At 56.8% G+C, this 26,284-nt stretch overlaps 3 protein-coding genes across 3 annotated transcripts in view; 2 read left to right on the plus strand and 1 right to left on the minus strand.

Moving 5' to 3' along the window:
- On the plus strand, nucleotides 1–11,146 carry PRX (periaxin). The gene is made up of 4 exons (XM_007943147.1): nucleotides 1–27; nucleotides 3,827–3,983; nucleotides 6,482–6,678; nucleotides 7,301–11,146. The coding sequence occupies exons 1-4, from the start codon at nucleotides 1–3 to the stop codon at nucleotides 11,144–11,146; spliced, it is 4,227 nt and encodes a 1,408-aa protein (XP_007941338.1).
- Nucleotides 11,147–14,545: 3,399 nt separating this feature from the next.
- Nucleotides 14,546–21,519, plus strand: HIPK4 (homeodomain interacting protein kinase 4). Its single transcript, XM_007942982.2, has 4 exons — nucleotides 14,546–15,010; nucleotides 18,300–18,656; nucleotides 19,981–20,817; nucleotides 21,358–21,519. Exons 1-4 carry the CDS (start codon nucleotides 14,546–14,548, stop codon nucleotides 21,517–21,519), a joined length of 1,821 nt encoding a protein of 606 aa, XP_007941173.1.
- Nucleotides 21,520–23,413: 1,894 nt separating this feature from the next.
- The window catches only part of PLD3 (phospholipase D family member 3), a 16,359-nt gene continuing 13,488 nt past the window's right edge, over nucleotides 23,414–26,284 (minus strand). The window contains exons 8-11 of the mRNA XM_007942983.2: nucleotides 25,274–25,413; nucleotides 24,437–24,602; nucleotides 23,713–23,812; nucleotides 23,414–23,601 (exon numbers count right to left, since the gene is read on the minus strand). Coding sequence (XP_007941174.1) covers nucleotides 23,414–23,601; nucleotides 23,713–23,812; nucleotides 24,437–24,602; nucleotides 25,274–25,413 — 594 coding nt within the window. The remainder of the gene's footprint in view (nucleotides 23,602–23,712; nucleotides 23,813–24,436; nucleotides 24,603–25,273; nucleotides 25,414–26,284) is intronic.

Consider the following 26,284-nt stretch of genomic DNA (forward strand, 5'->3'; position numbering starts at 1 on the left):
ATGGAGGCCAGGAGTCGGAGTGCAGAGGTGAGTGTCCCTAATTCTGGGAAGAGGACTTCTGGGGCCTGGAGAGAAGCTAGTATGCCTAGATGCAGACTGGGGAGCAAGAAGACACTTCTTGGCTTCTCTGTGTCTCAGTGGCCTCATCTGTGAACTGTGAATTGGAAATAGCAACAGGGTCTATTTTATGGGTCACTGTGAGGGAAAAAAATAATAACAATAACAGGTAACATGCTTAGCATAGTCCCTGGCATGGACCAAGATTAAAAACCCACTGCCATGTGCTGATTCCAACTCACAGCCACCTTGTGGGACAGAACAGAACTGCCCCATAGAGTTTCCAAGGCTACAAATCTTTATGAAAGTCTCATCTTTCTCCCACAGAGCAGCTGGTGAGTTTGAACTGCTAACCTTTTGGTTAGCAGCCAAATGCCTTAAACACTGCACCACCAGAGCTCCTTCCAAACCAAACCAAACTCACTGCCGTTGAGTCGATTCCACTCATAGCGATCCCTCCTTGGGTTTCCAAGGCGGTATCTCTATAGAAGTAGATCGTCCAGTCTTCTGCCTGAGGAGTGGCTGGTTCTTAGACTAAGATGCACAGGAGAAGGTGCCCAGCGGCCATTGCATGGCCCGGTCGTCGCCGGTGCCTCCGGTGTGGCGCTTGTGGTGGCCCGCGAAGGTCACCCTGGCTGGCCTCAGCCCCGTGTCAGAGGGGTCACCTGAGAATTTTTCTAAGTCCGGGCCCATGGGTCCGTGGACCATCCCGGATGGTACGAGGAGCTCTGGTAGCATAGTGCCTAAGGTACTTGACTGCTAACCAGAGGCTGGCGGTTCAAACCCACTAGCCACTCCTCAGAAGGAAAGTTGGGCAATCTATTTCCGTAGTGATACTGACTGGAAAACCCAAGGAGGGGTCGCTATGAGTCGGGTCCAAATCGATGGCACATTACAACAACAACAACAATTCAGAGGAGTCAAATGAGCTGAAGAAAATCCAGCAGAGCTCTTCATCAGAAGAGGCAGTATGGTGTAGGGGTTAAGGACATGGGCTGTGCATGCAAGGGCTCAAATCCCAGCCATGCCACTTCAGCTGTGCAACCCTGGGCAGGTGACTTCACCTCTCTGGGCCTCAATCTCCCCATCGGTGAAATGGGTCAATGGTCCCCACCTCAGAAGGTGATGATGACTCACACTTGAGACATTAGTATAGAGCCTGGCACCGGGGAAGCCTCCTTGAATGTTAGCTGGTCACTGTTACTGAGATACAGTATCGGCCTTGGCTGGCTCCTATGTCTGCCAGGCCCAGGGTGGGTCTACTTTTTACAGGGCCGGGGGAGGCAGGCAGTGGGTAAAGCTGGGGGAGGTCACTAAGTTCTGGGATCACAGGCCTGATGTCCAGGTCCAGCTGCCTAAGTTACTATGTGGCGTTTGGCAAGTCACATCACTTCTCTGGGCCTTAGTGTCCTCTGTTTACTGGTCAAGGCTGTGGGGAGGATCTTTGCTACACACAAAATGCTTAGCCCAGGGCCTGCTGGGCAAAGGGTAGTGGTGACAGTCATGCTGCCCCCTGCTGCTCCTGCCACTGTTCTTCCTGCCCTTCCCACTTTGCCCCCTTCCAGCCCCTTAGTAGGAGCTCTGGTAGCATAGTGCCTAAAGCGCTTGACTGCTAACCAGAAGGCTGGTGGTTCAAACCTACCGGCCACTCCTCGGAAGGAAGATGGAGCAATCTACCTCCGTAATAACGCCTCGGAAACCCAAGGAGGGGTCACTGTGAGTCGGGTCCGACTCGATGGCACATAACAACAGCCCCTTAGTGCCCCCCAGGGCCACCTCCGTGGAGCATCTAACCCAGCCTTGATTTTCTCTCGCCACGCCCTGGGCGCAACTCCTGGGTCTGCCTCGATGCCCAGCCCATCATAGCATCTCCTCGGATCCCCACTGCTTCAGTACCCCCATGTCATTCAACCTTACAGCAGAGAAACAGGCCAGAGAGGGCAAGGTTCTTCCCCAGACACACACAGCAAGCAGATCAGGGTCCCAGAGGGGTCTGGAACCCAGGTCCCTCACTGCCTCTTCCGGGCCACTCTGATGTGAACCCCAGTGTGCTGCTGGGCCAGGGCCAGGTCAGCACCATCTACAGTAAATGCCAGGAATACCATGTCCACAGGTCCACCATTCATTACCCACGCACCCCTCCTTCACTGGATTCCCTCTCCTGTGGGCGTTCGGCAGTTCTTGGGATCACAGAGTCCACAATAGGGCAGTCTCACACATATTCAAACCTCCAAGGAAGCCAATCTCCCCCTCACAACCGGAAGCTCTTCCCTCAGAATCCTATCTTCACTCCACCCTTTGTCCTGCTGTTATTAGAGCCTTTCCCCACCGTTCAGTCCCACCTCTAGGATATACGCCCCCATCCTTTCTCGCTCCTGGACTCTGAACACCCTGGCCACGCCCCTCTCATATCTTTGGCACCTTTCCGTACTCTTATTTGGAATGGCTGGGCAGTGCAAATGGTTAAGCGCTGGACTGTTAGCCAGAAGTTGGCAGTTGGAACCGACCTAGCGGTGCCTCAGGAGACAGGCATGGTGATTTGCTCTTCTGCCCACACGGGGTTGCCAAGGGTCTCAAGCCACGCCATCACCACCACCACCACCACCACCACCACCACGCCGTATACCTCACTTGGCCCCTCCTCTCTGGCCTGGATATCCAGCCACACGCTCCCCAACTGGCCTCGCCCCTTGAGAGAGCACAGCCCCGCCCCTATCTGGTCTTAACCGCTCTGTCTTATCTCAGCTTTTCTCTCTTGCTGTTGCTGTGTGCTGTGCAGTCCATTCCAACTCATAGGGACTCTCTATAGGACAGAGTAAAACTGCCTCATAGGGTAGGTTGTAATTTTTTTTTTTAAATTGTGATTTGGGTGAAAGTTTACAGAGCAAATTCACTTTCCACACAGCAGTTCACAAACACTTTGTCTCAAGACACTGACCACAATTTCCCACAATGCAACAGCTCCCCTCCCACTTCCTCCCAATAGTTACCTCTTCCCTGTGTCCATCCCTCCATGCACTCCAGCCCCCTGAACTGCCTCCCTGTGCATAAACAGCCCTTCTTTCTCCCATGACTGTTCTCTACAAGGAGTTATCTACCTCAGATAAATGTTCAACTCATATGCCTGTCTTTTGTTTGGCTGGAAGCCACAGGTGTGGGTTCAATTCCACACCTGAAGGGCAGCTAGGGGCCATAGTTTCAGTGGTTCCACCAGGCTCTATCAGACCAGCAAACCTGGTCTCTCTCTTTTTTTTTTCCCCAAATGATTTTGAGTTTTGCTCCACATTGTTCTCCCTCTCTATCCGGGATCTCCTACATAAATCCCCCTCCCAGTGGTTAGGCTGTAATCTTTACAGGAACGGAATCCCAGGTCTTTTCCCATGCAGAGCACAAGGGTTAGAACTGCCAACCTTTTGGTTAGCAGCCAAGTACTTAACCATTGAGTCACCAAGGCTCCTTAGCCACTCCTCCCCCGCCCCTTGACTACAACTCTGCCCTTTGCCCCGCCCCTTCCGACAGAGGTCCCTGGGGCTCAGCTAGCCCCGCGCGCGGGTCAAACAGTTGAGTAGTTCCGGTGTTAGAGTGAACGGCCTCTGCGCTTCCTAAAAGGGAAGATGCTAGAGTGGCTGTGCCTGGACGTCCCTCCTGGGCCGCGCCCAGGGGCAGGTGCCCCGAGGACCTGTTTAAGAGTAGTTTTTAAGCGCGATGGAGGGCTCTGGGCGAGGTCCGGTCCTAGCGTCCCTTGGCGACCCGTCGCCGCCCTCCACAGGAGCTGAGGCGGGCGGAGTTGGTGGAGATCATCGTGGAGACGGAGGCGCAGACCGGGGTCAGTGGTATCAACGTAGCCGGCGGCGGCAAGGAGGGAATCTTCGTCCGCGAGCTGCGCGAGGACTCACCGGCAGCCAGGAGTCTTAGTCTACAGGAAGGTGGGCGGGGTCGGGGGTGGGGCGAGTGTCCCTAGTGGGCGGGGCAGCCCTGTGGAGGCGGGGTTAGGAATCCAGGTGGCCGTGGCTTAGGCTGGCTTCCGTGGAATGTGGGCGTGACTGACGACTAGGAGGCGGGGTTAAGTGTCTGGGGGCGTGGTCTTGTGCGTCTGCACGATGTTGCGCTTGTTCAGAGCCGCGCTTGAGATACGTTGGGTGAAGTTTGGATCCCAGATCTGCCATTTACTAGCTCGTGATCGTTCGATCGTGCCTGTTTTCTTATCTCTAAAAAGGAAATAATTCTAGTACTTACCTCATAGGGTTATTATATGATTAAATGAGTCAGTGTTTGAAAACACTTAGCACATAGCTAGGTGGTTTATAGTAAGCAGTAGGCAGGTGCTAGTTACTGTTTTGGTAGTTGCTAGTTACTGTTTTTGTAGTTAGGACACGAGAAAAGGGGTGGAGTTAACAACTTCGATGAGGCTGGGAGAGGAGCTTAGTAGATGAGAGAGAATTTAGGAAAATGGAGAGGCTGAGTGGTTTCTTCATGCAAAAATCATTTACTAAGTGCCTTCCATTTCCAGAAGTTGTTCTAGGTGCTTGGGTCGCAGCAGTGAACAACAAAAAGCCAACAGATTTAAACAAAATAAGTAAAGTATAACTGGAAGGTGATGTGTGCTCTGGATGCCAGGAGGGAGGCGGCAGTTTTAAATGGAATGGACAGGGAAAGGTAGAAAGCCCAAAGGCGATGAGGGAGAGGGCTGTGTGGCCATCTGGAAGAGCACTCCAGACACAGGGAACAGCCAATGCAAAGTCTTCCCCAACGTGGAAGTGTGCCTCGCTTGGAGAAATAACAAGGAAGCCAGTGTGGATGGAATAGAGTTAGTGAAGAAGAGAGTAAGAGATGTGATCACAAAGGTAAGAGGAAGGACAATTTTTAGAGGACCTTATAGGCCATGGTGAGAACTTTGGCTTTTATTCTGGGAGGGCTGCAAGCAGACAGGGACGTGAATTGATTGTGTTGAACTGCTTCGTTAACAGTAGACTGTTGGGAGGCAGGGTATGGAGCAGGGAAGACCACCAAGGCGGCTTCTGTGATCATCCAGGAAAGACACAGTGATGTTCAGGACCAAGCTGGTGTTGATGGAGGTGATGAGAAGGGTTTGGAATCTGAATATACTTGAAGGAAGAGCCTTCAGGACTGGATATGTGGTGTAATGGAAAGAAGGGGGTCAAGGATGTGACCAGGGGTTTTGACCTGAGGATGGAGTCTTGCGAATGGGGAACAGGGGCTGGAGCTCGTTTGGAGGAGGAAGACCAGGAGTGTAGTTTGGATCTGTGAAATGAGAAGTGCCTCTTGGGCACCCAGGCAGTGTTGTGGAGGGGCAGTTGGATATGACTATAGCATGGAGGGAAGAGTGCTAGGCTGGAGAGGTACACTTGGGAATGATCAGTATATCTATGGTTTTGGAGCCCTGGAGCCTGGATGAGCTTCCCAGAAGACTGAGAAGGTAGCATGTGGCTGGAGAAGATGATTGAGCTCTGGGACACTGTCTTTAAGAGGTCAGGGAGATGTGGAGGAACAATCCAAGGAGACTGGGAGGGAACTGTCAGGAAGGCAGGTGGAAAACCAGAGAAAGTAGCATCCTGGAAGCCAAGTGAACAAGTGAATGGAGGAGAGAAAATGCAGTTGGGTCAAATGCTGAGTGGTCCAAGCAGATGAAAGGTGCGACTTGTCCATTGGATTTAGCTATGTAGAGGTCACTCCCTGGGACCCTGAGAGGAGCCATTCAGGTGTGTGTTAGGAAGATGGAAGTGTGATTGGAGCAAGTTCAAGGGAAATGGCCAAAGGGGAGAAGTAGAAATAATACTGCTGGACAATTCCGTGCATTTGGCTGTGAAAGTGAGCAGAGAACTGGGGCAGGAGCTTGAGGGAGAGTAAGGGCAAGTCAGCTTTTTTTAAGTAGAGAATAGCATGTTTGTATGCTAATGGGATAATGTAGGAGAGAGGGACAAACTGATGATGAAGGGAAGAAAGGAGGGAACCACTCGAGGACATCCTTGAGAAGGTGGTGTGGATTGACCTGAGCTAGGAGTGAGGACAGGAGGGACAGTAAAGTACATCACCACAAGCAGGTAGGTGTTTGGGTAGATGGGGTGGGAGCTTCTAGAAGTTTCCTTCTGATTCTGCTCTCTCAGGAATGAAAGCAAAATCAGTATCTGAAATGTGAGGACGGGTAAGGGTTATGAAAAGTGACTGGCCAACCTCAAGGAGCACGGGCTTGTGCAGGGTTTGGAAGAGGCGGAGCTAAGGCCAAGGATTTGCGGTCCTCTAACAGGGCAGAGATTTGCCACTCCACTCTGCGCTCTGGGTGGGCGGGGCAAGCCATAATTGGGGCGGGGCCTCAGCGCACTGGATCCACCGTTCTGCGTGCAAGTAGGCCACGGAGGAGCCGGGAATTGTCTACAACTTGCTTTCCACCTCCACCTTGCTACAGGGGACCAGCTGCTCAGCGCCCGCGTGTTTTTTGAGAACTTCAAGTACGAGGATGCGTTACGCCTTCTGCAATGCGCAGAGCCCTACAAGGTCTCCTTCTGTCTGAAGCGCACTGTGCCCACTGGGGACCTGGCACTACGGCCCGGAACTGTGGCTGGCTACGAGATCAAGGGCCCCCGGGCCAAGGTGGCCAAGCTGGTACGCGTGCTGAGCCCAGCCCCGGCCCTGGGCCTGGATTGCCCTGGCGACCCCATCAATGCGTCGTGAGCCCTGTTCCCCTCCACCGTGGGCCATCTCATTACTAACCCTACAGCTAATCTCACCTTTCTGCCCCGGTACTCGTTCTGTAAACCCTTCCCTCGGGAGGGGGACCCATTGACTCCAGACCGTGGCTCTCACTCACATGGAGAGGCACCCCCACCAGTCCTGAACTGGAGTATTGGGAACCAGGAAGGCCAGGTTCAAGGCTGAGCGTTGCTCACTTGCTGAAGCAAATTTCGTTCCCTCCCTGTGCCTCAGTTTCTCCATCTCTAGAATGAGGGTGTTGGAGAAAATCCCAGTTACGGTCCTAGAAGTCTGGGTACATTGTAGCTCCCACACTCCTGTTGACTCACTGTGAGAATCTATATGAATGAATGCCTTTGCCTTCCTGGGCAGTAACAGTGAAATAACAGGCAAAAAGTGGGGATGGTGTTTGGGGGACAAAACGTGCTCACTCAACACATACATCCCCATCGTGGTGCAGTGCTAGTGGGGCTCCTCTTGTCCGCCCTCAGCCTCCCACTGTCCCACTGCCTCCCCCTCTCTCCTCTCTCCCCAGAACATCCAGAGTCTGTCCCCTGTGAAGAAGAAGAAGATGGTGCTGCCCGGGGCCCTAGGGGCCCCTGCAGACTTGGCCCCTGTTGACGTCGAATTCTCCTTCCCTAAGTTCTCTCGGCTGCGTCGGGGTCTTAAAGTCGAGGCCGTCAAGGGTCCTGTCCCAGCTGCCCCTGCCCGCCGGCGCCTCCAGCTGCCCCGGCTTCGGGTTCGAGAAGTGGCCGAGGAGACTCAGGCAGCCCGGCTGGCTGCTGCCGCTCCTCCCCGCAGAAAGGCCAAGGCAGAGGCTGAGGTGGCAGCAGGGCCTCGCTTCACAGCGCCTCAGGTGGAGCTGGTTGGGCCCCGGCTGCCAGGCGCCGAGGTGGGTGTCCCCCAGGTCTCAGCCCCCAAAGGGCCAGGGGAGGTGGCCCCCTCAGCAGAGATCACCAGTGGCTTTGCCCTCCACCTGCCGACCCTTGGGCTGGCAGCCCCAGCTGCCCCCGTTCAGGAGCCCACAGCCGTGGGCATCCAAGTGCCCCAAGTGGAGCTGCCTCCTTTGCCTTCACTACCTACTCTGCCCACGCTTCCCTGCCTGGAGACCCGGGAAGGTGCTGTGGCAGTCACGGTACCCACCCTAGACGTGGCAGCGCCTACCGTGGGAGTGGACCTGGCCTTGCCGGGTATAGAAGCAGAGGCCCGGGGAGAGGCACCTGAGGTGGCCCTGAAGATGCCTCGCCTCACTTTCCCCCGTTTCGGGGCTCGGGCCAAGGAAGTTGCTGAAGGCAAGGTGGCTAAGGTCAGCCCGGAAGCCAGGGCAAAGGGGCCCAGACTTCGAATGCCCACCTTTGGGCTTTCTCTCTTGGAGCGACCTGCTGCCCCTGAAGCCGTAGCTGAGAGCAAGCTGAAGCTGCCCACCATCAAGATGCCCTCCTTTGGCATTGGGGTGTCAGGGCCTGAAGTCAAGGCGCCCAAGGGACCAGAAGTGAAGCTCCCCAAAGCCCCTGAGATCAAACTCCCAAAAGTGCCTGAGGCGGTCCTTCCTGACGTGCGACTCCCGCAGGTAGAGCTCCCAAAAGTCTCGGAGATAAAAGTCCCAGAGATGAAACTCCCCAAAGTGCCGGAGATGGCCGTGCCGGAAGTGCAGCTCCCAGAGGTGCAGCTCCCGAAAGTCCCTGAGATGAAAGTGCCCGAGGTGAAAGTCCCCGAGGTGAAGCTCCCAGAGATGAAGCTCCCGAAGGTGCCTGAGATGGCAGTGCCTGACGTGCGCCTGCCGGAAGTGCAGCTCCCGAAAGTCCCGGAAATGAAGCTCCCTGAGATGAAACTCCCGAAGATCCCCGAGATGGCCGTGCCAGACGTGCACCTCCCGGAAGTGCAGCTCCCGAAAGTCCCGGAAATGAAGCTCCCGAAGATCCCCGAGATGGCCGTGCCCGATGTGTGCCTCCCGGAAGTGCAGTTGCCAAAGGTGTCAGACATGAAACTCCCCAAGGTGCCTGAGATGGCCGTACCTGACGTCCACCTGCCGGAAGTGCAGCTCCCGAAAGTCCCGGAAATGAAGCTCCCTGAGATGAAGCTCCCCAAGGTGCCCGAGATGGCCGTGCCGGATGTGCGCCTCCCGGAGGTGCAGCTGCCAAAAGTCCCAGAGATGAAAGTCCCTGACATGAAGCTCCCAGAGATAAAACTCCCCAGGGTGCCTGAGATGGTCGTGCCCGACGTGCGCCTCCCAGAGGTGCAGCTGCCGAAGGTGTCCGAAATGCGGCTGCCAGAAATGGAGGTGCCCAAGGTCCCAGATGTGCGACTTCCAAAGGCCCGGGAGGTGAAGCTGCCCACGGCTCCAGAGGTGCAGGTCAAAGCTACCAGGGCTGAGCAGGCCGAGTTTGGCTTCAAGATGCCCAAGATGACCATGCCCAAGCTGGGGAGGCCAGGGTCCCCGGCAGGAGGCAAGCCAGGCGAGGCGGGGGCTGAGGTCTCAGGGAAGCTCGTGACACTTCCCTGTCTGCAGCCAGAGGTGGGCGGCGAGGCTCGTGTGGGTGCCCCCTCCCTCACACTGCCCTCAGTGGAGCTAGACCTGCCAGGGGCCCTGGGCTTGGAGGGCCAGGTCCAAGCAGGCGCAGTACGCAAGGTGGAGCGGGCAGACGGCGCTGGGGTGGCAGCAGGGGTGGGGGAAGCGGGCTTCCGGGTCCCCTCTGTTGAGATCGTCACTCCACAGTTGCCCACAGTGGAAGCTGAGGAAGGGCGGCTAGAGCTGATGGAAATGAAAGCTAAGACCTCTTCCTCCAAGTTCTCTCTTCCCAAGTTTGGACTCTCGGGGCCAAAGGCGGCCAAGGCAGAGGCTGAGGGGGCTGGGCGGGCCACCAAATTAAAGGTATCCAGGTTCGCCATCTCACTCCCCAAGGCTCGAGCGGGGACGGAGGCCGAGGCCAAAGGGGCAGGGGAGGCGGGCCTGCTGCCCGCCCTCGATCTGTCCATCCCGCAGCTCAGTCTGGATGCCCATCTGCCCGCGGGCAAGGTGGAGGTGGCAGGGGCCGACGTCAAGCTCAAGGGCTCCCGGTTCGCCCTACCCAAGTTTGGGGTCAGAGGCCGGGACACTGAGGCAGGCGAACTAGTGCCAGGGGCGGCCGAGCTGGAGGGCAAAGGCTGGGGCTGGGATGGGAAGGTGAAGGTGCCCAAGCTAAAAATGCCCTCCTTTGGACTGGCTCGGGGGAAGGAAGCGGACGTCCAGGCTGGGCGCACCAGTCCGGGGGAAAAGCCCGAGTCCACGGCCAGGCAGCTGAAGCTCCCCGAGGTGGAGCTGGTCACGCTGGGGGCTGAGGAGGAAGGCCGGGCGGAGGGGGCAGTGGCTGTCAGCGGGGTGCGGCTGTCAGGCCTGCAGGTCTCCACGACCAGGCAGGTCGGTGCTGAGGGCCAGGAGGGGGTACCAAAGGGGCCCCCGCTGGGCATCTCTCTACCCCAGGTGGAGCTGACTGGCTTTGGGGAGATGGGACTGGGTACCACCGTGGGGCAGCAGGCTGAGGGTGCTGCTGCTTCAGAGGGCACAGTGGGCTACAGGGTCCAGGTGCCCCAGGTGACCTTGTCCCTGCCTGGAGCCCAGGAGGCCAGTGGTGAGCTATTGGTGGGTGAGGGTGTCTTCAAGATGCCTGCTGTGACCGTGCCCCAGCTTGAGCTGGACGTGGGGTTGGGCCGCGAGGCACAGGTGGGTGAGGCAGCCACGGGTGAGGGGGCTGCGCTGCGGCTGAAGATGCCCACGTTGGGGGCAGGAGCTGGGCTAGGGGCAGAGGGGACTGAGGAACAGTCCACAGGGGCCGAGCGTTCCTTCCACCTGTCGCTGCCCGACGTGGAGCTCTCCCCACCTGCTGTGGGCAGCCACGCCGAGTACCAGGTGGCAGAGGACGAGGGGGACGCCGGCCACAAGCTCAAGGTACGGCTGCCCCGGTTTGGCCTGGTGCGAGCCAAGGAGGGGGGCGAGGATGGCGAGAAAGTCAAGAGCCCAAAACTCAGGCTGCCCCGTGTGGGCTTCAGCCAGGGCGAGGCGGCCGCAGGGGAGGGCTCCCCCAGCCCCGAGGAGGAGGAAGAAGAGGGCAGTGGGGAAGGGGCCTCAGGGCGTCGAGGCCGGGTGCGTGTCCGCCTGCCCCGTGTGGGCCTGGCTGCCCCTTCCAAGGCCTCCAGGGGGCAGGAGGGTGAGGCAGCCCCCAAGTCCCCTGGGGGGGAGAAGTCATCCAAGTTCCACTTCCCCAGGGTGTCCCTTAGCCCCAAGGCCCAGAGCCGGGACCAGGAGGAGGGTGGGTTCAGGGTCCGGCTGCCCGGTGTGGGGTTTTCAGAGACAGGGGCTCCAGGCCCCACCCGGATGGAGGGGGCTCAGGCTGCTGTCGTCTGAGGGCCCTGGCAGAGGGCCCTGGCCTGGCGTCCCCCTCCTCCTTCTGTCTTGTATGTGAGATAACTAGCACTAACCCTCGGGGTGGGAGGTGGGCGACTGACCAGGGCTGGGGTGGGAGAGCCATGCCTGTCCCACTGGCATGTGCACCTGCGTCTCGGCTGTGACATGTGAATAAAGTAATCCAGAGGTAGCCATGTGTCTGGGTCTCCTCTGTGTGCTGTGTGTGTGTGTGTGGCATGCGGGTGGGGCGTATGCAGAAAAAGGAGCTCCAGAGGGGAAGTTTCAGGCGAGGTGAGCCAGGCTGTGTGAGGAGACATAGGCCACCCCTGGTGTAAGAAGAGTTAAGGTAACTTTGGGGTAGGCTCGGGTGAGAGTGAGGCCTGCCTAGCCCTTTGTAGAGCACAGCCATGGCACCCCCTGGGGGGGATCCACCTGTCCTCGGGGACTCACACTGGGTTGGCCCCAGGGGCCCTTAGCAGAACCATCACCAACCACTGCCCTCTTTCCAGGGCTTCCCCACTGCCAAGGGTGCCTTCTTGCAACCTGCCCTTCCCCTTCCAGTCTGGCTGGTTTGACTGCCCCTCCCAGGCCCTACCCAGGGAGGCCCCTTCTGTCTTGTCTCCAGAACTGTGGGCACAGAGCCTCCACCCTGACACCTGGCTGCCTTCTGGGATGACGTACCAGGGTCCTCAGCCCAGTGCTGGACCTTGACTCCCTTCCCCCACCCCACTGAGGATCTCAGGCCCTAAGCCCCCACCAGGGCCTCTATAGACACTCCCACGGGTCCCTGTGACAGCCCAGACTGGACTAAGAAGGCAGGCTCACCAGTCCCATCTCCCTGCCTCCTCATGGTCCCAGATCTGTCCTTCTCACGCTTCAAATCTCCGCCCTCACCCACTGCCCCTCCCATCCCAGAGGAGAAGGCCCAGGTCCTTGAAACGTCACAGACCCCCCCCACAGATGTCCCTTTAACCTGGTGCCCCAGCTTGGTCACTGCCCCATCACATGCTTTTTCCTCATCGCTGCCAAACATTGTAAGAGTTAGCTACACTTAATGGGGCACACCTCCCCAGCACCTCAAGATTTGGGGGTACCCTCCATCCACAGTGCCCTCTCTGCGGCTACTATGGGGGATCCTTGTCTCCCTGTCTTGATTCTCAGAGCCCTTCTTCAACATCTCTCTTCCCCGCTGCTCTCTCTTGTGTTTCTTGGGCTTTCAGGACTCCTCGCGGCCCATCCACCCCCACACCCTCTCGGGGCTTCCTCTTCTCACCTCTGTGCTGACAGCTCCCAAACTCCCAAGTCCACTGGAGGTTCCCGTGGCCTGGACACCTCCCCAGGGTGTCTTCTGGGAACTAGGAGGCTGTGTGGGGTGGTGGATCCGCTCTGGGCTCTGGTGCCAGGCTGCTTGGGATCCAAGTCTGTGTTTGGCAGTTCAGTGCCCACTGCCATTGAGTTGACTCTGACTCTTGGTGACCCCGTGTGTTGGACAGTAGAACTGCTTCACAGGGTTTTCTCAGCTGGAATCTTTATAAAAGTAGATGGCCAGGCTTTTTGTCCACGGAGTTTTTGGATGGGTTTAAACCACCAACCTTTAGGTCAGCTGTTGATTGCAAACTGCTTGTGTTGGGGTAACCATTTCTAAAACTTCTTTGAGCCTCGATTTTCTCTTCCATAAAATAGAGCTATTAAGATTAGCTGCCTGACCAAACAAAAGACAGGCATATGAGCTGAACGTTTGTTTACATTAGGTAGATACACTCCTTGGAGGGATCAATCATGGGAGAATAGAAGGGCTGTGTTGCACAGGGAGACAGCTCAGGGGGCAGGAGTGCATGGATGGAAGGACACAGGGAAGAGGTAACTATGGGGAGGAAGTGAGAGGGGAGCTGTTGCATTGTGGGAGATTATAGTCAATGTCATGAGACAGTGTATGTGAGCTGCTGTATAGAAATTTGTTCTGTAAACTTTCACCCAAATCACAATTAAAAAAAAAAAAAGATTAGCTGCCTGAAAGAGAGGAACTCTGGTGGTGCAATGGTTAAGGCATTTTTGGCTGCTAACCAAAAAGTCAGCGATCAGAACCCACCAGCTGCTCCGCTCCAGAAGAGAAAAGTGAGGCAGTCTGCTTCTGTAAAGATTTACAGCTTTGGAAACCCTGTGGGGCAGTTCCACTCTGTCCTCTAGGGGCGCTGTGAGTCAGAATGGACTCCATGGCAGTGGGTTTGGTTTGGGCTTTGCTTCCTTAAAGATTTACAGCCTTGGAAACCCTATGGGGGCAGTTTCACCCTGTCCTCTAGGGGTGCTATGAGTCAGAATCGACTGGATGGCAGGGGGTTTGGTTTTTTGATTTACCTGAGAGTTTTCTGGTTCTTACTTAGTATGTTGTAAGGATGAGATTATGCTTTCAAAGCACTCCATACATAGTTAAATGTTTTGGTGTTAGATTTCCAAATCTGATCTCAGCATCTCCCCCCATCTGCTCGTTGTCCACACCCCTATCTCAGGACCACCCCATCTTTATCCAAGCCAGAGCTCTGGGCCTCACCCAGATGACTCCCTCCTTTCCCCACAACCCATCAGACCTTGCGGCCGTCCACACAGCCCTTAGAACTTCATCCACACGCCGCCTTCTCCCTTCCCAGCCTCATGCTCCTGGACCCTGCCCCAGCCTCCTTGCCAGGCTCTAGGCCTGTACTCCTGCCCCTTCCAATTCACCCTTCTTGACACTGCAATCTGAACCTGCCCTCCCTTGCTTAAAGCCCTTCCATGGCTTCCCCAGTGCCTTCAGAATAAAGCCTGGCACTCGGGACCTTGTACAGCCTGGGCAAGTCCCTCATGGCAGCCACCAGCTATGGCAGGTGTTTTCTGAACATACATTTCTACACAAAACGCTTTCACATCACGGTCCACGCCATTCCCCTAGTCGGGAAAGCCTGCCTTTCCTCACTTCCATCTGTAGGTATACCACGTACCTGTATGCCCAAGGTCCACGGTTGACCACCTCTCTCACTCGACCCTTCACTCATTGGCCTCTCCAGGGTTCCGCCACTGGGTGGGGGAGGGGCCCAGCCTAGCACACACCCCCCCTTCCAGTCCTGTCTCCAACAACAGAACCAGAGCCACTCAGCAACGCTGGAACCCATTCAGGGGGCCTGGGCCCCCTCGTCCCAAGCCAGGTGGGCTTTGGGGGAGGGGTGCATCCCCTGGCAGACTCGCAGTGTGGCCGAGGGGCAGGGGGAAGCCAGGGAGGTGGGGGCGAAGCTCGCAGGAGAAGGCACGAGTGTGGTTCTCTTTTCCCCACTGGGGGGTCCACGGGGCCAGCAGTGGGGCAGTGGGTCTTGGCAGCGGAGCCAGCTGGGGGGAGGCAGCAGGGCAGGGGCCGGTAGCGGGGCCGCCATGGCCACCATCCAGTCAGAGACCGACTGTTACGACATCATCGAGGTGCTGGGCAAGGGCACCTTCGGGGAGGTGGCCAAGGGCTGGCGGCGGAGCACAGGCGAAATGGTGGCCATCAAGATCCTCAAGAACGACGCCTATCGCAACCGCATCATCAAGAACGAGCTGAAGCTGCTGCGCTGCATGCGTGGCCTGGACCCCGAGGAGGCCCATGTCATCCGCTTCCTCGAGTTCTTCCACGACGCCCTCAAGTTCTACCTGGTCTTCGAGCTGCTGGAGCAAAACCTCTTCGAGTTCCAGAAGGAGAATAACTTCGCGCCTCTGCCTGCCCGCCACATCCGTACAGTCACGCTGCAGGTGCTCAGAGCCCTGGCTCGGCTCAAGGAGCTGGCCATCATCCACGCCGATCTGAAGCCAGAGAACATCATGCTGGTGGACCAGACGCGCTGCCCCTTCAGGGTGAAGGTGAGTGGGGTCACCCACGGTGCTCACGTCCCTCCACCTGTCTTCTCCCAGCTTCCTGTGGGTCTGGAGTCACCTCCTGGCATTAGGGTCACCCTTGGCTCCCATTCTAATGTTGAGGTTTCACCAACTCAGTCCTCTCCTGCATCTTGGCCCCAAAACCCTATCTCCCTATCCCAGACCTGATGTCACCCCTGTTCCCCATCCTGGCCCTGAGGTCTCCTCTGTCTTTAGTCCCTTCTGAGCTCGGCTCCTCTGGCGTGGTCCTGCCTTGTGGGGCTGACATTCTAGTGTGGGAGGTAGAGCCCCCAAGAGAAGTGAGTACATTGTGTGGCACCTGAGTGAGGAGGAGATAAAGCAGGGAAGGAGGAGGGCGTGGGGAGGGGGTGGTGATGGGTGAGATGTTTAGGTACTGGTTAGGGAGCCCTCCTTGAGAACACAGTCTTTGAGGGAAGTCCTGGAGGGACTGAGCCATGTAGACATCTGAGGGAATGGTATTGGGGCAGTAGGGACAACCAGTGCAAAAGCCCTGAGCTAGGAGAGTGTGTGGTGTCTGTATTTGAGGAATAGCAAAGAGTTCTATGGGGCTATAGCAGAGTGAATGAAAGGAAGAGAGAGGAAAGGAGATGTGGGAGGTGACGGGGCAGGATCGTGCTGGGCCTGTGGGCCTGGGAGGACCTTGGCTTTACTCTGTGGGAGATGGAGCCACGGGGTAGCGTTATACAGAGGAGGGAGATGATCTCCTTGGGCAGTTTCCAGTGTCCCTCTGGCTGCACGTGGGGAAGAGACTGGGAGCAGGGCAGGACGAGGGCCCTGTGAGGAAGTGACTGAACTAGTCCAGGCAGGAGATGAGGGTGGATGGGACCAGAGAAGGAGGAGTGAGAGGGGAGACTGTGGTGGATTCTGGGTAGAGTTTGGAGCTATAGACAACTGACAGATGATAAATGGAGTGAGGAAGTGAGGACTCCAGGGGGACTCAGCCTGTTGTCCTGAACAGCTGGAAGGATGGCAGTGGCGTTGCTCATCACAGCCAACCTGGTTCAGTATTTACTGAAAGCCTGTGGTGGGCTGGCCACCAGCCCCTGGGCTCCCCCTTCCCTGACTCTGTACCCTGCCTGTGCCTCCCCTGTCCCTTCCCGACCCCTCTGCCTCCTCCATCCCCGCTCGACCCCTCTGTCTGCTGCTGGGTCCATCTCTGGTAGCTGGTATGAACGCACACCATGATGGCAGGCCTGGGGCCTAAGTACCGCCTAACACAGAACGGGCATGGAGTCAGCACTAAATGAATGGTTGTCAGAAACACAGAGATACAGAGAGAGGAAAGGCGAGAGCATTCTGTCCGAGAGATGGAAGGACAGAGATCCTAGGAAGTACAGTAGGAGACAGGGTGGATCCATAGCACTTGGCCAGCGTTGGCACCATGTTTGTGGAATGAATGAATGAACGTTGAGTGAGCGCCCAGGGTCACTCAGCCCCTCTGGGGTTCAAGCCCTGGCACTCTGGCTTCAGAGTCAGGATTAATGACCATTTTGTGATACTGCCTTCTGCACATGGGTGTTGAGGGATGGCCGAGTGGAAAGCAGAGGAACTCGGAGAGGAGAACTGAGGCAGCACAGAGCTAGAGTCATGGAGACTTGGAGTGAGAATGGCAGACAGCTCCCCCAGAGGCATGGGAGAGACAGGCGAGGGTCAGCCCTGGGGTGCTATCTCGGCATCTTTCCTGGTCATGTGCCAGGAGCCTGCAGTGGGTCACCAGTGCTTGATGATGAAGACGAGAGAGGGCCTGGGCTCCAGGGACACAGCGTTTCTAGTGGACGGGTACAAAGGCAGAGGTGGGGACGCTGAGAGACGGCAGCCAGTGGCAAGTGATGTGAAGAGGCAGTTGCAACAAAAGAATAAGAGAGAGATACAAACGAGAGAGAGAAACAGAACAACAGGGATATAAACCCCATGTACTCATTCATTCATTCACTTACTTTACAGTGTCCCTGCTGTGTGCCAGACAATGTTCTAGATATTAAAACTCAAAACCAAATTCACTGCCATCACTGAGGTGATTCTGACTCATAGCAACCCCTACTGGGTTTCCAAGCAGTAAACTTTTATGGAAGTAGATTGCCCCATCTTCCTTCTGTGGAGCAACTGGTGGGTTTGAACTGCTGACCTTCTGGTTCGCAGTCAAATGCCTTGTGCACTGCACCTCCAGAGTTCCTTATTCTAGATATTAGTGGTGTTATGATATCAAGGAGCTTGGTGGTGTAGTGGGTAAGGCATTTGGCTGCTAACCAAAAGGTCAGTGGTTTGAACCCACCAGCCACTCAGCAGAAAAAAGATGAGGCAGTTAGCTTTCGTAAAGATTTACAGCCTTGGAAACCCTATGGGGGTCGGTTTGAGTCAGAATCAATGTGATGGCAGTGAGCTTGGTTTCGTTGATTATTATTATGAGTAGAAGTGTCTATAGGGTTTCCAAGGCTGTAAATCTTTACAGAAGCAGCGTGCTACTTCTTTCTGCCACAGAGCGGCTAGTGAGTTTGACTGTGGTTAGCAGCTGAGTGCTATATAACCACTACACTACCAGAGCCCCCTTAATCACAGGGAGCTCTGGTAGCATAGTGGCTAAAGCACTTGACTGCTAACCAGAAGGCTGGTGGTTCAAACCCACCAGCCACTCCTCGGAAGGAAGGTTGGGCAATCCTACTTCCGTAGTGATACTGCCTCGGAAACCCAAGGAGGGGTCGCTATGAGTCGGGGCCGACTTGACAGCACATAACAACAACAACAACAACAACAACCAGAGCCCCCTTAATCACAGGAGGTGATAAAAGCCACAGGAGGGCCGAGAGTGGGAAAGGATGTGCTCGGATGTGGGAGCTCACAGAATGTCCCTGGTGTGTGTGCAGGAGACTGAGGGGCAGGGGCTAGAAAAGGGAAGGGGCCCCTGTTTAGCGTAGCTGGAAGACCTTGGTGGACAGGACCAGGGAGCCGTGGGTGGGATGAGTACACAGATTCCGGATCTGTTTAGAAGGTGGAGTCAGGAAGATTTGCTGATGGAGAGGGCCCCTCTCCATCACAGGCATAAGTTTCTAGTGGAGAGGCAGAGAGAGACATGAAGGCCAACACACACCAGAGACAAAGGCCAAAAGAGACAGACATAAGCAAGAGACACAGACTCACAGAGACAACGCAAGTAACAGACACAGAAAGACGCTGGTGAGAGAAGCTGGGGAAGCCCACGTGTGCTGCCCCTGGGGCTTACCCATGGCCACGTGGCTGCCCACCCACCCACCCACAGGTGATCGACTTTGGCTCGGCCAGCATTTTCAGCGAGGTGCGCTACATAAAAGAGCCGTACATCCAGTCACGCTTCTACCGGGCCCCCGAGATCCTGCTGGGCCTGCCCTTCTGTGAGAAGGTGGACGTGTGGTCCCTGGGCTGCGTCATGGCCGAGCTGCACCTTGGCTGGCCCCTCTACCCAGGCAACAACGAGTACGACCAGGTGCGCTACATCTGTGAGACCCAGGGCCTTCCCAAGCCCCACCTGCTGCATGCTGCCCACAAGGCCCACCACTTCTTCAAGCGCAATCCCCACCCCGAGGCCACCAACCCTTGGCAGCTCAAGTCCTCGGCCGACTACCTGGCTGAGACCAAGGTAGGGGGGCAGGTGGGATGAGGGCTATCACATCAAGAAGAACCTAGATACACTCTTTGGAGTGATTGTGGGAGAACAGAAGGGTGGTATTTGCACAGGGAGATAGCTCAGGGGTGGGAGTGCATGGGAGGCAAGAGGTAATAACCATGGGGAGGAAGTGGGAAGAGAGCTGTTACATTGTGGGAAATTGCAGTCAATGTCATGAAACAAAATGTGTATGAACTGCTGTATGGAAAATGAATTTGCTCTGTACACTTTCACCCAAATCTCTCTCTCTCTCTCTCTCACACACACACACACACAGTCTAAATTAGACCTCAGGGAAGACTGGAAGCTTGGGGGTCAGCTATGGGAGTTGTCAAAGCGAGAGAGATCCGAGTGAGACCAAAGGTAGCACTGGAAGTTTGAGTGAGACTTCAGGGGCTGGAAGTGTAGGGGTCAGGTGTAGAGGGGCTATAAGGGCTGTTGTAGCAAGAGGGGTCTGGGTTATACCAGAGAGAAAACATGAGGTCTGGGGTTAAGTGTGAGAATTGCAACAGAAAGAGGGATCGGAATGAGACTCCAGGTGGGACTGGAAGTTTAAGGCAGCCTCTGCTGTCTTCATGTCTGTGGTCATCAAACTTGTGCAGCAAGAGGCATCTGGGTTAGAGAGCAGGAAAGACTAGAAGTGTGGGGCCAGTGGTGGGAGCTATCATAGCAAGGGGGATCTGGGTAAGACCAAAGGTGGGACTGACAGTTTACAGCAGCTCCTCTAATAGCTCCAGAGCTGGGTGTTACCACACTCTAGTGTAGTGAGAAGGATCTGGGTTCGACCGTGGGCCCAAGACTGGAGGTCTGGGATCAGGTGTGGGAGCTGTTGCGAAAAGGATCTGGGTTTGACTCCAGGAAAAACTAGAGGTTTCAGGTGGCCCCTTTGCTAACTGCTGGTAGGGGCTCGGCCATGGCTCTGGGGAGGACTGGTCTAGGATCAGTGAGAGCTGTGGGTTAGACAACAGGAAGAATGAAGAACAGCCAGGTTTTCCTGCTTGTTTCAGCAGTAGGACAGCTCTGGGTTAGACTAGAGAGGTGTGTGGCCCTCCCAACAGCAAGAGAGCTCCAAGTCAGATCACGGGCAGAACTGGAAGTCAGGGTTCAGGTGAATGGGCTTTGTAGCAACAAGCTCTAGGCTAGACCACAACGAGGATGGAAAGTCAGGAGTTGCATGTGGGCCCCATGGTGGCAAGAGAGCTGAGGGGCTGCCTGAGGACGGCCTGGAGGGCAGGAGTCACCTGTCCATCACAGGGACGGCCGTGGCGTCAACCCCATGCCCCTTGTGCCCCATCAGGTGCGCCCACTGGAGCGGCGCAAGTACATGCTGAAGTCGCTGGACCAGATTGAGATGGTGAACGGTGGGGGGGCAGCCAGCCGGCTGGCCTTCCCGGACCGCGAGGCGATGGCCGAGCACGCCGACCTCAAGAGCATGGTGGAGCTGATCAAACGCATGCTGACGTGGGAGTCCCACGAGCGCATCAGCCCTAGCGCTGCCCTGCGCCACCCCTTCGTGTCCATGCAGCAGCTGCGCAGTGCCCACGAGTCCACACGCTACTACCAGCTCTCGCTGCGCAGCTACCGTCTCTCCTTGCAGGTGGAGGGCAAGCCGCTGGCACCCGCTGTGGCTGTCCTGGACGACGGGCCACCTTATTACCCGCTGGCCGAGGAGGAGGAGGCCGTGAGCCTGGGCAGCGGGCCCTTTTTCCCCGAGGAGAAGGCACCGGGCATGCAAAGGACCATCGACCAGCTGGACGACCTGAGTCTGCAGGAGGCAGGGCGGGGTCTGTGGGGTGAGAGCTGTGCGGATGTGGTCCCCGGCACGCTGGCCCCACTCAAGGCAGCTGGCTCTGGCCACCGCGTGCCTGACTCGGGCCCTGAGCCCATCCTGGCCTTTTACGGCAGCTGCCTAGCAGGGCGCCACAAGGCCTGCAAGGCGCCTGCAGGCTCCAAGTCCGACTCCAACTTCAGCAACCTCATCCAGCTGAGCCACGCCTCCCCAGAGGATGAGGGGCCCTGCCGGGGCAGCGGCTGGGAAGAGGGAGAGCGCCACGGGGCCTCCACTGAGCCGCCCACCATCCCTCAGCGGAACGGGGATGGGCCCAACATCAAGGACCTGGCCATGGATGCTGAGGTATGCCAGGTGGTTGGGCAGGTGGCATGTGGTTCTGGGGCCAGGACCTCCCCCCTTGCCCCAGTAACAGGACCGTTAACCAGGCCTTGCCTCCTATCTGCATTGCACTGCCTGCTGCTGGTGCAGGGTTTAATAGACACTCACCCACAGGATATACGGCTCAGCACACTAACGCCCACTCAGGAGTAAGGCTCAGCTCACACTAACCCACATTCAAGATGATGTGGTAAGGTTTAACACACTCCACATTCAGGAATAAGGCTCCGTACACACTGACCCACGTTCAGGAATAAGGCTCCGTACACACTTACCCACACTCAGCAGTAAGGCTCAGCTCACACTAACCCACCCTGAGGACACATTAAGGTCTCAGCACACACCAGTTCACCTCCAGGAGGTAATGAGGATTGAGATCCCACTTAATCACCCTCAGGATGTGACTGAGGGTCAGTTGGGAACAGGAGGGCGTGTGTGAAGGGCAGACTAGTGGTTCTTGGGGCAAAGGGCTTCTTGGCTGATGCCCTGTCTTCTCCCTCCCAGAGGCCAGGCCCCAAGCTCTTCGACCCCAGCAGCTGTCCTGGGGAATGGCTGAGTGATCCAGACTGGAGCCTGGACGGTGTCAGGGGGCCACGGGCTCAGGGTCTGCCGCCCCGCCACCCCCGGGCCACAGGCTTTCTGCAGTACGTTGGCGGGCACCACTGAGGGTGAGCCCACCCCTGCCCATCACTGGGGTGGCGCTGCCTCTCAACCTGAACTACTCCTCAGAGCCGTCCCCAGAACCCACAGATTCTTCTTCCAGAAAGACAGTTATCCAGAAACTCCTTACTCCCCTTGCCCACGGCACACGCCGACACCCCCCAGATCTCTGAGGGCCTTGGGGTCAGGCCTGTGGCCCCCTCCGCGGCCAGAGGGAGGCAGGAAGGAGGCTGCCCCCTGCTGGCCCCAAGCAGGCCCTCACCCTGCTGCCTCTGCCTATTTCAATAAAGAACTGTTGAGCAGTCCTGCCTCAGCGTGTCCTCTCTGCCCCAGGCCTGCTGTGGGGTCCCAGGTGACTGGCACCAACTGGACTGTTGCCAATGGCACTAAAAGGAAAGGCTCTGCTTGTGCCCTAAATACGCTAAGTGCCTAAACAGCCCCAAAACCAAACCCACTCCTACAGCAGCAAGTCAATTCCGACTCACAGCGCCCCTAAAGGACAGAAGAGAACTGCGCCATAGGGTTTCCAAGGCTGTACTCTTTATGGAAAGGAGCTCTGGTGGTATAGTAGATAAGGCATTTAGCTGTTAACAAGAAGGTCAGTAGTTCAGATCCACCAGTTGCTCCATTGTAGGAAGATGGGGTCATCTACTCCCATAAAGATTTACAGCCTCGGAAACCCAATGGGAGTCGCTATGAGTTGGAATCGACTTGATGGCAGTGGGTCTGGTTTTTTTTTTTTTTTTTTCAATCTTTATGGAAACAAAGCCCAAACCAAATGCACCGCCATGGAGTCGATTCTGACTCACAGTGCCCCTAGAGGACAGAATAGAACTGCCTCGTAGGGTTTTCAAGGCTGTCAGTCTTTACAAAGCTGTCAGTCTTTACAAAGCTGATTGCCTCATCTTTCTTCTATGGACCAGCTGGTGGTTTGAACAAATACTTTAACCACTGCACCACCCGAGCTCCTTATGCTACACGCCTAGCACGTGAGAATCCACCTTCATAACATGCTGTGTTCAGCATGTGCTAATCCAAGCTTGCCTGAAGCTAAGGGCTCATTGTCAGTTAAGCTGTTCTCGGTACATGCTACGGGCTTGACATGCACCCACCCATGCTTGGACATGCGAGTGTAAGTTCAGTGGCCCGCGTGGCGCACACTCCAGTGTGCAGGACATGCTAACTCACCCTCGGGATATGGCTGGGAACATGCCGAGTGTGTGGCACCCGCTAATCCACGCTGGCTACGTGATGCAGGCTCAGTCCGTGCCAGGCCCCTTGGGCCCCACACTGTGTGCTCACGTGCCCTGCACACTGAGGGCTCCGCACGTGCCGGTCTACACAGGTCAGACACTGAGGACTTGGCACACACCAGTCCACAAGGGCCACATGCTCAATGTTCGGCACACGCCAGTCACACCGAAGGCTCAGTACACACCAGCCCCCACAGGTAACGTGTTGCGGGTTCAGCACATTTTGGCCCGGCAGATGACACCCGAGGGCTCAGCGACACGAAGCTGCCCCCACCAGAGGCCCATGCCAGCTTCCTCCTGGGCCCCAATGTCCCACCTCAGCACACTCAGGCCCAGGCTGTACAGACAAGTTATTTACTTAATATTATAACCTTGGGCCCTCCTTGCCCTGGAAAGAGGGTGGGCCAGGGGGCTGGGCCCAGCATGCATCCCCACTTCTTTGGGGGCTGATCCCTCCCCGAGCTCCGCTGGGTCCCAGGGCCACAGCGTCGGCCAGTGGGGATGGAGGTAGAGGTGGGAGAGCAGGGGTGCCTGCAGGGGCCACAATGGGGCAGACAGAAGCAGAGGCATGGGGACAGGGACTTGGACCCAGGGCACTTGGGTCCACAGGGGCCATGCAGGCTGAAGCCTGCCCACTGGCCCAGACCTCAGAGCAGACGGCAGGCGTTGCCCACGCTGTCAGCCGAGGCGTCAAGTTCATGGCTGTAAGGGGAGTCCCAGTCCCGCACGAACACGGCCTCCAGCTGGCTCCGCAGGCCGCCCCGCCCGTTCTGGGTCACCAGCAATGAGGTGCCCGCCGTCTCCATGAAGTAGCTGCCAGACCAGTTGGAGGTTCCTATGCGGTGGAGGGTGCTGAACGTCAGGGCCCCACGGGGGCAGCCAGGCCCTGGTGTCCAGAGCGCTCCCTGTCCCCTTCCACCCCATCGGGGGCCCTGGGGCTACTCACCGATGTAGGTGGCACGTTCGGTCACCATGTACTTATTGTGGTTGACTCGGGCGTAAGGGATGCGGGCCTGTGCCTCATCCGCAGGGACCACAAAGAGTTTCTGAGGGGAGGAAGGATGAGAAGGAGTGTGGAATGTCGGATGGACTGGGAAGCTCACTTCGAGCTGGGTCCTGTGGATCTCACAGAGTCCTCAGGCTCCATGAAGGACAGGGACAATCACTGTGTCCATCTAGCAGGGTCAGGGTGGGATGTGGAACGAAGTCTGTGAGTGAGGACTCAGCTCTTTCCACAGAATCTTCGGGGGGCAAAGGTGGCCTAGTGTAGTGGGCATTTCGGACACACTTGCTGACGGGAGTGACTGAGTCACCTCACTGCCACCCTGTTCCCTCTGGAATGGCTCCTATTCACCCCTCAGATTTCCCCTTCTCAAGAAAGTCTCAGGCTGGGACAGGTGCTTCCTTTGGGCCGCTCTGTCCCAGCTCCAACTTCTACGAGTGCTGGCCCTGTCCTGGCCACCCACTCTGTGCCTCCCCGTCCCAGCCCGGCCCTGACACCTCTGCCTGCCATCTCCCCTATGCCGATGTGACCCCTCGGCCCCATGATCTCCCCATGACAACACAGCTCACGCTGGTCGTCCCTATCAGGTGACATGAGAGGTCTGTGGGGGCTGTGTCCCGGGACTGCCTACGCAGGGGCTGAGGGGTGGGTGTGGGCAGGTACTTACCACCTGGATGTCAGAGTGGGTGTGGTTGTCACGCAGGGCAGCCAGGGAGAGCAGGAAGGCCCGCATGGACGGCTCCGAGTGGCCCCAGCAGCTTACCAGCAGACGCACCTTGACACCCCGCTCATAGGAGGCCCGCCGTAGCCCGTCGTCAATGGCAGGCCAGAACCTGGGGCGGTGGGTGTGGAGTGTGGCTTTGTGCACAGTCTTACCTTCATCCCTGGGTCCAAGCCTGGGCCCTGCTCAGCTTCTGAGAACCCCCAAACCCCCACCTCTGGCTCCCAGTTTATGCCTCCCAAATTCCACATTCCATATACCCCATTTCTTCTCCAGATCTCAATCCTCCCATTGTCTTGTCCACTGCTTCCCAACAACATTCTTCAGTCCCCCAAGTCTACCATCCCCCCATCCCTGGCCCTCAGTCCCTCCTCCTATCTCAGATCAAAAATCCCCAACCCTAATACTATCAGCCCATCCCTGCTTCCCAAACACCAAGCTCTACAACCTGTTTCCAGCCCACACTCCCTGCTTGCTACCTCCTGCAGTCCCCCACCCCCTGCCCCTGCACCTCATACCTCTAGTCCCCCACCCCTGCCTCCAATGCCGATATTCTCATCCTCTCCTCTTGCCTCCCTGTACATCACCCCATCCCAGTAATCCCACCCTGTTCCTGTCTCAAGCCCCTAGACCTCCTCTGTCTCTTCCCGTGGCTCTCCCTCCATCTAGCCCCTTCCTTGGCCCCCTTTCCGCCCCTCTTCTGCTCATCACGCCCTCCCTCCCATCTCCTCTCCCACTTGCAGTGGGGCCCTATCCAGAGCCCTGTCCACACCCTAACAGCACCTGCGTGGGTGGGAGAACTCCATGGTAGGCAGGTAGTTCATGACCGCAATGTAGATGAAGCTCCGAGCGCTGTCTACCACGTTGAGCAGAGCCTTCAGGTCTGGGGTGCGACCACTTGGACATAGTGGTGGGGGTGCACTCTGGGGGAGAGAGGATGGTCAAGACGGGCTCTGCCAAGGCCACTGTCACAGGGGACCCCGTGTTTGGGTAGCTCACTTTGAGCTGGGTCCTATGGATCTCAGAGTCCTCAGGATCCATGAAGGGGAGGGACAATCATGTGTCCATCGAGCAGATGAGGATACCAAGGCTCAAGGAAGGGAAGGCAATTTGCCTGATGTCACAAGCTGGTAAGCGGAGCCAGGATTTGAACCCACGGTGTCTGGTTCCAGAACCTATGCTCTAACCAGTGATCCTCAACATATAGCCCCTGGACTAGTGGATCATGTGACCCTCAGCCTATATGAGCGTGAGACCAGAAGGAAGGACTAGATGGTGCCCAGCTACCACTGTCAACCACTCAGAAAGGGATCAGTGCGGGAGATCCTGGATGGAGTGGGAGATCAATGTGGAACAAAACTCAAAATTGTAAAAAAGATCAGTTGCACTGGTCTGATGGAGCCTGGTGAGACCCTCAAGACTATGGCCCCTAGTTACCCTTAAGGCCTGGAATTGAACTCACTCCTGTGGTTTCCAGCCAAATAACAGACAGGCATATAGGGGGAACATTTACATCAGGTAGATACACTCCTTAGAATCGTGGGAGAACAGAAGGGCAGTGTTTGCACAGGGAGATAGCTCAGGGGGCACGAACGCATAGGACAGATTGACATAGGGAAGAGCTACTGTGGCGGTTATGTCTGTGTGTCAACTTGGCTGGGCCTGGTTGAGTGGCTGGGCAGCTGGTGGTAGTTATTTCCCATGATGAGACTGGCAATCAACTCCATGGTGGGATCTACCACAAGCAGCTGAGTAGCTGCCTTTGGGATGTGGTCTGCTTCCTGGATATAAGGA

The sequence above is a fragment of the Orycteropus afer genome, unplaced genomic scaffold, assembly GCF_000298275.1.
Source record: "Orycteropus afer afer isolate SDZICR_OR568_19922 unplaced genomic scaffold, OryAfe1.0 scaffold00099, whole genome shotgun sequence".
Lineage (NCBI taxonomy): Eukaryota > Metazoa > Chordata > Mammalia > Tubulidentata > Orycteropodidae > Orycteropus > Orycteropus afer.